The sequence below is a fragment of the Mus caroli genome, unplaced genomic scaffold (assembly GCF_900094665.2).
Source record: "Mus caroli unplaced genomic scaffold, CAROLI_EIJ_v1.1 scaffold_15205_1, whole genome shotgun sequence".
In the NCBI taxonomy this organism is placed as follows: Eukaryota; Metazoa; Chordata; class Mammalia; order Rodentia; family Muridae; genus Mus; species Mus caroli.
This window is the reverse complement of record NW_018390677.1, coordinates 21,406-29,972: the sequence shown is the minus strand read 5'-3', so window position 1 is coordinate 29,972 and position 8,567 is coordinate 21,406. Positions and strand designations below refer to the sequence as shown.

Genomic DNA, 8,567 nt, shown 5'->3' with positions numbered 1-8,567 from the left:
CAAATTAATTCATCTTCTTAAACTTTCTATCATATATCCTAGCTCCCTTAAACTATTTAAATCAATTAAGGAATTCTATAAAATCATTAATTCATCTAAACAATCATATTGTATGACAGTTTAACTTTATATTGGTCTGCATGAAAATTGCCCAATAGAGTGGTCTATTTCAAAGAAGCTCACCTGCCTACTGCATCTCCTCCTGCATGGTGTTTTCCATTAGGCTCCCTTGGCTGAAGTAAAATTTGTTTGTCCCATCTAGTGTTCTGTCTGTGTGTTATTGTTTTTTTAAGTCATTCAGGACTTGTTCCTTTGTGATTTTGGTCCATAAATCTGGAAGACTACCTCTCCCTGTAAATTTTTTGCCATAATTCTCTTCTAGCTTTGATCTGAAATGACAGACAAACCATTTCCAATATGGCTGGGTAGATGAGTCTGGAGTGATGTTCCATGTGGCATAATCACCTCCTGCTTCTCTATATTTCTTGTATGGGAATTCCTGTAGATCATGTGAAATAAAGAAATGATTACTTGCTACTGAACTAGTACAACAATCAATGACAAAGTGGTCTGTTTTATGCCTACGCCAGCCACTGACAGCCTGAGGACGGTGGAATGGCACACTGTGGTCTCCTTCATGCTGGGGAATGGTGTTTGTACAAACTGCCTTACAAAAAGGACACTGTTTCCAGCAGCCACAGAGATGTTCAGAGAGAATTTTCTCAATGTCAGGAACAATTTTATCCATGTGCATACTTGAACAATCCTCTTCTACTTTACTCATTGCAGGATCCAAAGCTTTGCTCATGGCTTCTTTGAGGAACTCAGTATCCATTAGCTCCTGGTGCTCTATGCTTACCAGTTCTCTCCTTGGGAAGATCAGGTTGCTCCCTAGGTGGTCACAGAACAAATCCAGCCAGCCAGATGCACTACTGCCTTTAGCTTTAGCTACCTTTGTGGAGTTTTGAATGGCAGACAGGATGGTAGCCTTGATGTCACCTAAACTTATGTTTAAAAATGTTTTTATTTTTTCACTCTCTTTTTCTAAACAGTATCTTGTAATGTGGTCTCTAATGTAATCCCTGAAAAATTCCTTTGGCTTTTGAATGTATTTCCAGTATTTATCAAAATTTTCTTCTTCTGCTAGAGAGTAGAGAATATGTTTCTCCAGGTTAGCTCTGTTTCCATTGAATTCAGGGCAGGTGACTCGCATGTCTCCAGCTATTTTTTGAACCATTATTTTCCATATGCTGTCAGAGATAGCAGGAGTGAGCTTGAGCCATAGGAAGTCAACAAAGGATGTGATTGAGGTGGCACCTTGGCAGGAGATCTTAAAACTCATAAAGAAATCATCTTTCTTTCTCTCCAGATAGATTACAGGGTCATTTGCAGTCTTGAATGCCTCGTGCATTTTCTTGAAATCCTTGGATGCTCTTTGGAATAAGTATAAGGATAAGTCAATGATGTAGTCTTTGGTAAATGTGTAGTCTCCCTCACAGGGTTCAGATTTCAGCTCGTTTTCTATGATCTTCAAGATTTCATGAAAGTAATTTTGACTGTAATCACACTTTTTTTTCCAAATGTTTGTAAGTGTTTCTGTAAATTTTAACTGAATGTTGTTGGTTGTCTTTTTGATGGATTCAACATGACAGGTTTCTAAACTCTTTCTACATAAAAGGTATTGTTTTTTCATTTGAATATGTTTGTCATACATGATTTTAAAGGTTTCTCCAGACTTTATTTTTAGTCTTTCCACAATATTTTTGTCCTTCTTAAAATATTTAAAAAGTATAATTTCAGAGTCCAAATCAATGTTAGGCTCTGTGACATGAGGGACACTGGAAGATACATCATAAATCCAACTTGTCCAAAGTTGACTGAATTTCTCATGCAGCTCTTCATCACTTAATTCCTTACCCTTCAAAATTAAAGCTAACTCTCTGCTCTTCACTAACAATTGATTTTCATATTGTGGCTTTTGATTATCAAGTATTTCTTGGCTTTTTTTAAGACTGATATGTTCATTGCATTTCTCTCTGGTGTCTGAAATAAGTTTTCTTTTAAGGAATAGTAGATCTTCTCCAAAGTTTTCTTTCCACTGAACCAATATTTCACTATCTGGGTCTTCTTCAAAATATTTGTCAAATTCTTCCTTGATGGTTTTATATTTCCTGCTGAGTGGATCCTCTAGTAAATTAGATGTGAGTGTCAGGATTTTCCCATTTTGAATCTGATTGATCAGCTGATTCTGTAAGTCCAGTACATGACTCCTTAGCTCCCAGGCCCATTCATTATACTTTGTTTCCAGTTTGCTTATGGCTATGACCTCTTGGGTGTTCCTGAAACTGAAAATAAAGTTTTCACTGACAAGGGCTTTCCACAAATCTCGAACTCTGAATTTGAAATCTGATATTTTCAAGATCCTTCCCCTAGATTCCTGCTGGGCAGTTGAAAGAATTTCATTCCTTAGTTCCTGGACATTGTAGCTATAGCGAGGATTGGGAGGAGCCATTGGGGGATTGCCATCCCAGAGGTGAGCAAAGTAGTAGACATGTTGATTGGCATCAAACTTAATTACATCACTGAAGCGGGTTACGTTTGAGCACTCTTCTAACTCAGCAGCCAATGCTGTCATTTCATCCAGTTTCTGTTCCAGTCTCCTGCGACCTTCCATAGTTTGGTCTTTTGCTGTAACTTCTCCCACATTTTGATGGACAAAGAGGCAACTGGGGAAGATGTTTACTTGTTTCATTCTCAGAAATGCTTGAACAGATATTTGTAGAATGTCCTGAATGTCTGAGGGATTCTCCCCAAAAATATTGATCAGAGTCAAGTTTCCAAGGCCAATCACAAAAGTTGCCAACTCATTGTCCCAATTCTCAGATTTGTTGAGTTTTGGAGCCCGAAGTCCTTCTGTGTCTACAACAAGCACATATTTAAAGCCGAGTTCTTTTGTGAATGTCTCTTCCACCTTCAGGAGCTGCATGTAGGCCCCCTTGGTACACCTTCCTGCACTGACTGTGAACTGCACACCAAACAGGGCATTCAGCAGGGTAGACTTCCCTGAGCTCTGCAGGCCAAGGACAGAGAGAACAAACAGACCTTTGTCACCAACTTTCTCTGAGATCTTGTCAAAAATAGCTGCTACCCACCTTAGAGGCACATATGAAGCATCCCCATCCATTAGTTCAATGGGAACACCAGCTATCATCAGGTCTGCAGCAATTTGAGGGAGGCAGAGAAAAAAGGTATCTCTAGAGGAGGAAGTTTCTTCCAGAGCTTCATAGATCTGGCCAACTTCTCGAAGAAGGTGCTCAATTCCTAAAGTACAGTCATGAATCTCTGTGGAAATGGCTTCTATCTGCTTCTGCCAGAGTTTCAGGGAGTTGCTCTTCTGTGCTTGTTGCTTTTCTCTTTGTATGCTTAACCACAAAGATCTCTGCCTTTCATGTAATTTTTCCAGGTGTTCTTTTGTCAGGTTGTCAAAAAACAGAGTCAGCCACTGTAAAAAGTAGAGTTTATTATGCATTTCTGAATAGTCTTGGAGGACTTGAAGAACAGAGTGCATCAAATCATTGAGAGGAAAGGCTTTTTCCAACTGCTGACATCGAATTATTCTTTTTTGTGTTTCAATCTCACTCTTGTGTTGTTCAATGCTCCGATTTCCCTTTTCTCTCAAATGATAGAATTCTTTGTCCTTCTTACACCAAAGGTGCCAAAGTTGTCCTTGAAGAGGTAGTAAATTTTCTTTTGTCTGAGATAACTTGTATTCCTCCAGGAGGCCCATTAGAGTCTGAGCCTTTTCTTTGGCTTCCTTGCAGTCTCTCTGGTCTTCATCAATAATGAATCCTAGCTCTCGAGCTGTCTGTGAACAGTCCTCTAAACTGAGAGTAGTGTTAGAGAGCTCTAGAAAATATTTGATGGCATTGGTGAGCTCCTCTGTTAATTCTGCCTCATTTCTATTCTTGATACCAATTCTCATTCTTTTATCTGAAGTATTTGCTATGGTCTTTTCTTTGTCATCAATCAAGCAGATCAAAGGTGTTGATGACTGACAGAGGTGTCTGACAAGATTTTGGTTTTCTTTATTGTTATCAGAAACTGACATGAGGACCACAATGATAGAAGAGACATGTTGGAGGAAGCTGACTTGTTGGGTATGTTCCTTGGCATCTCCATGAAGACTGGTGAAGGTCAGACAATTGTCAAACATGTCCTCACCTTTTCCAGCAGGACAGAACCAGCAGATTTCCACCACTCCCCCCATCAGGAGACAATGTTTGTTGCTTCCTCTGCAATGTCTGTGAAAAAACACATCATGTTTACGTTTACTGAGAAGAGAGTTCATGATCTGAGATTTGGAAGCAGAGAGGCCATTTCCAACCCTAATGAAGGACACAATGGGGGTAGAGACATGACACATCTGCTGATTCTTGTGACTGTAGCTCTTGTCCTGTGGAGATTTACTTGCATCTTGCCAACTTTTCCTAATTTGTCTGAGAGACCAGAGATAAAATTCAATTTGAGAAGTGTTGGGATTTGGTACCACAAGGGGGAGTGCATACTGACAAATGGAAAGTTTGGACAAAATATATTGCCTGGCAAGATCATCTGCACAGTGTAAAATGGCCATCTGGATATCCATTGGGTGAATGTGGGGCCAGGACTCAGTGTCTGAAGGATTGTCAGGATTGTCATTGTCTTTAAAGACATCTTCATAGGGATCAAAATCTTCATTTTCATGATTGGAGGAACCGATGGAGATCTGTTTTTTCAGGTTTTCATCATCTTTGACTACAAGATATCTGAACCCATAATCCAACATCAGTAGCTTTTGTAGGTAATAGAATGGAAGTTCTTTATCAGACCTTGGCTGTGAATTGTACACAGAGGTTTTATAGATCATATGGAAGTCAGCTCTGCTCATCCTTTTTGGATAGTAATTGTCTAGGCTTAGATGTTGGAGTAAGTCCAGGAAAGGCCCATTTTCTATCATTTCCTTTGTTCTGTTTTCATTACTTTTTTGTTTATAGGTCTGTTTCTTTTCATGGCAGAGACTTTGCAATTGTTTTTTTACCTCATCCATTTGTAAGGAATGGGTGGTGGCTTTATAGTCCCCCTCAATGAGTAATCTCAAATCATTCTCCAGACTTTCCCAGTCATGATGTTCTTCATATTTTGTGAGAACATGTGCAACTTCTTCAGACAACAGTGTCCCCATATGTTGTTGTATTAATGTCAAACGTTGTCCTTTCTCTTCTGTAGAAAGATCTGTGATTACAACTGTGGCTCTTAGAGCTGTGAGCACCAGGAATGCCTGGGCTTTGTAATTGCAAATATTTTTAAGCTCTTGGTATTTTTGTTGGCTATTCTCCATTTGTTCCAAGAGGAAGTTTAACTCTTGACACCCCAGAAGAGGCTGAAAAATACTGTTTACCAACTGATAGCCTGCACCAGCTGCAATGGAGAGTAGCAGCAGCTGCATGTCTGTCTGCTGTGTTTCTCTGAGGTACTTCAAGAAGGAGCCAAGAACTGTGGTGACCTCATATGTAGCCAGTTTCTTTGCCTCTTCCACTGTTTCTGAGGAGTCATTTTTGAAACTTATTTCTATCAGGATTTTGTGGGTTTTCTTTAAAGTTTTAATGAATTCAGAAAATGAGGTAATTTTGACTTGTTCTTCTTCTGACTCTGACTGATTGATCCACTGTATGATGGAGTGTGCCTGAGGAAAGTTTGTAACTTTGTAGACATGAGGTTCTAGAAGGCTACACAAATGAGATTTAATAAAGTGAGTTTTATAAGTGGGTGAATTTTCGCAGAAGTTGACAATGTTTATTAGAAACTTTTGCAGATCCCGATCTCTGAGACATGTATTAATCCAAATGTTATAACTTTTTATTTTTTGACTCAATGTTTGCATAAAATCTACTAACTTTGCAAGCTGTTCTTCAGGATCAGAAACCTCCCAGCATTTCACATCCTCTAGGAAAAGCTTAGCTTCTTTTCTAGCAGTCAGAAATTCTTCCCCCTCTTGAATTTGGGCATCTAGTTCAGTCAGAGCAGTGTAGTTGTCTTTTAGGCAGTTGGCCACTTGAAGAGCATTCTTAAATTCAGTTCTGTGACTGGACAGGATGATGTCCCAAATAGGTACCAACTGCAGTTCCCTATCAATGACAGACCAGGTTTGATTGCTAGCTACAAGGCCAGCTGTCCATTGGGCAATTCCATCTGCTTCTGCTGGTCCACCTATCTGGGCTACAGATAGTTGTACCTTGGTTTGAGAGTGTAGATGAGTTGTACTGAATGATGCTGTTTTTGAATTTGAGTTTGCTATATTAACACTTGCACCAACTTTAACTCCAAAGCCAGTATAACTACCTGTAATATAAATATTCAAAGACTCTCTGGTTTGCTGCTTTACATCAGCCAAGTGCTCTCTTTTGAAACCTTCTGAAATGGCTTTCCAGCAGTAGATTCCACCCAGTTGCAGAGGGCCCTGGTTAGCATGAGAGCCAAACCTGTGGAAAAAGTTTTCAGCCCTGTGCCTTAGTAAGGGTAGTCCATCTGGGTGGTCTGTAGTATGCTCCAGGAGTTCTTCAATAGTTTTTAGATCCTGGAGAGCAGCCTTGGAGAGTTGAAGATCATTGATGTGAAAATGGCAGGTGGCCAATGGGATGTAGCTGAACCTGGCTGAGCAAAAATAAGTTTGCTCTGAATGGGATTGGTGTGTATTCTCAGATGCTCTCTGTTCATTTTGACCCATACCAGCTTCTAGATTACATCGCCAACCTTCACCTTTAACCAAGGAGGCTGAACTAAAACCCATCATGTTTATAGTCTGTGTAAACATGGCTTGTTCTTGAAAAGATGAAAATTCCATCGTTTTTATTTTGGTGCCATGTTCTGAGCCAACAAATGAGAACTGCTTAGGGACACTGAGTAGCTCTTCTCTCTTCTGAATTAAGCTTCTTGGGTGGTTGGTCTTATAAATTCCCTGCAGAGCCAGCCCTCCAGATGCCCGTTTTACCAGGTCTCCATCTGAGAGATTTTGACTGTGAGTCAGAGTCTGTTCCATGTGACTGAGATGTCTCTCCATTATTTCAGTAATGTCTTTTAGGGACACTTCAGGATTTGGCCAGCACTCCTCAGGGATCTCCATTGCTTGTCTCAGCTCTGCTTCTTTTCTCCTCACTGCCTCTTCCTCTCTGTGCTTCCCTTCTGACTGCAAGGCTTTCAGAGCCTGCAGTGCCTGACCTGCCTGCCTCTGCCTGTTCTTTATCATCTTCCCTGGAGTCTCTTGCAGCTCTGCAACACTGTTTGGCTGTGAGAAGTCCAGTAAATTCTCCAGAGCCCTTTTCTCCCATGTGTGTTTTGTCTGGGAGTTCAGCTTCTGGAGGTCGTTCCTGTCTAAATATTGTAAGGCCTGTGCAGAGGTGACACCCAGATCTTCCTGAAGCTTAGGCAACCAGTAGTCAACAGACAGTCCCACTTCTGTCAGCATCTCCTGGAGATTGTGCTTCATTCTGCTTTTTAGCTGAGACTCATCAGTGACACACTTTGCTGTTGCCATGGCTCTGTGGGGAACATATTATAGTTAGTTTTGTTTGTGTCCTGACCTAAGAAATTGTCAGCTGTGTGGCCAGAAATATGTATTACTAATGTTTCCTCACATGTAATTGTTCAAGTGTATTTTAAAACAATTTCATGTGTGTGAAACCTCTCATTGTGGTTGTTCTCAGCATAAGCTGTTTTGTTGGATACTAGCATCAGTTGTGCTTTAAAAAATGCAATATACTTCAGTGAGATGGAGTCCCTTAGCACAACATTCTAAGGTTCCCCTGAGGAATAATTGGCATGTGACAGGCCTAGTATAAAAGGGAGTTTATTGGGGGTAGGGAGTCAGAAGCAGAGAAGGGACCTTGAAAGGGGTAGAGGCAGAGAAAGAGGGACAAAGAATGGTAGAAAGAGAGAGAGAGGACCAGAAGAGTTTGGCTGGGAACATGTGAGGAAGAGATAGGGAAGATGGAGGGGAAGGGGGAGGGAGAGTAAGTGTAAATGAAGGGGGCAAGGGAGAGGGAGAATAAGAGTAAGAGACAGAGGGGGAATGACAGCTGAGTAGTCCTTTTATGTCTAGTTCCTGGCTCTATCTGGCATTGCAGGCAGAGAAGCAAACTAGTGCTAGGTAGCTGTTTTGGGGGAAGCCTAGAATATACTAGAATATATATATGTGTGTGTGTGTGCCTGTATGTCGTATATGTATATATATACATGCATGATATATGATATTATAATATATAACATATATTTTAAACACACACACATGTTCACACACACACACACACACACACACACACACACACACACACACATTAAGAAAAAGATCCATGTATTTGAAAAAGAATAAAAGCTGGGTAAATGGGAGTGTTTAGTGGGAGAAAAGAGAAGAGCAAATGATGTAACTTTATTATAACTCAAAGTACTTTTTTATTTTTATATTTTAATTAATTAATCTTATACCCAACCTTAGTTTCCTCTCCTTCCTCTCCTCTTATTTCTCCTCCCCTCCC

At 40.3% G+C, this 8,567-nt stretch overlaps 1 protein-coding gene across 1 annotated transcript; it reads right to left on the bottom strand.

The window, feature by feature from the left end:
- Positions 1-277: 277 nt before the first annotated feature.
- LOC110288757 (interferon-induced very large GTPase 1-like) lies at positions 278-7,570 on the bottom strand. The gene has a single exon (XM_021155016.1). It carries the CDS (start codon positions 7,568-7,570, stop codon positions 278-280), a length of 7,293 nt encoding a protein of 2,430 aa, XP_021010675.1.
- Between the last annotated feature and the right edge of the window lie 997 nt (positions 7,571-8,567).

What these genes read in the sequence shown, in the direction of transcription:
- LOC110288757 (XM_021155016.1), bottom strand. Translation starts at nt 7,570, where the DNA reads ATGGCAACAGCAAAGTGTGTCACTGATGAGTCTCAGCTAAAAAGCAGA.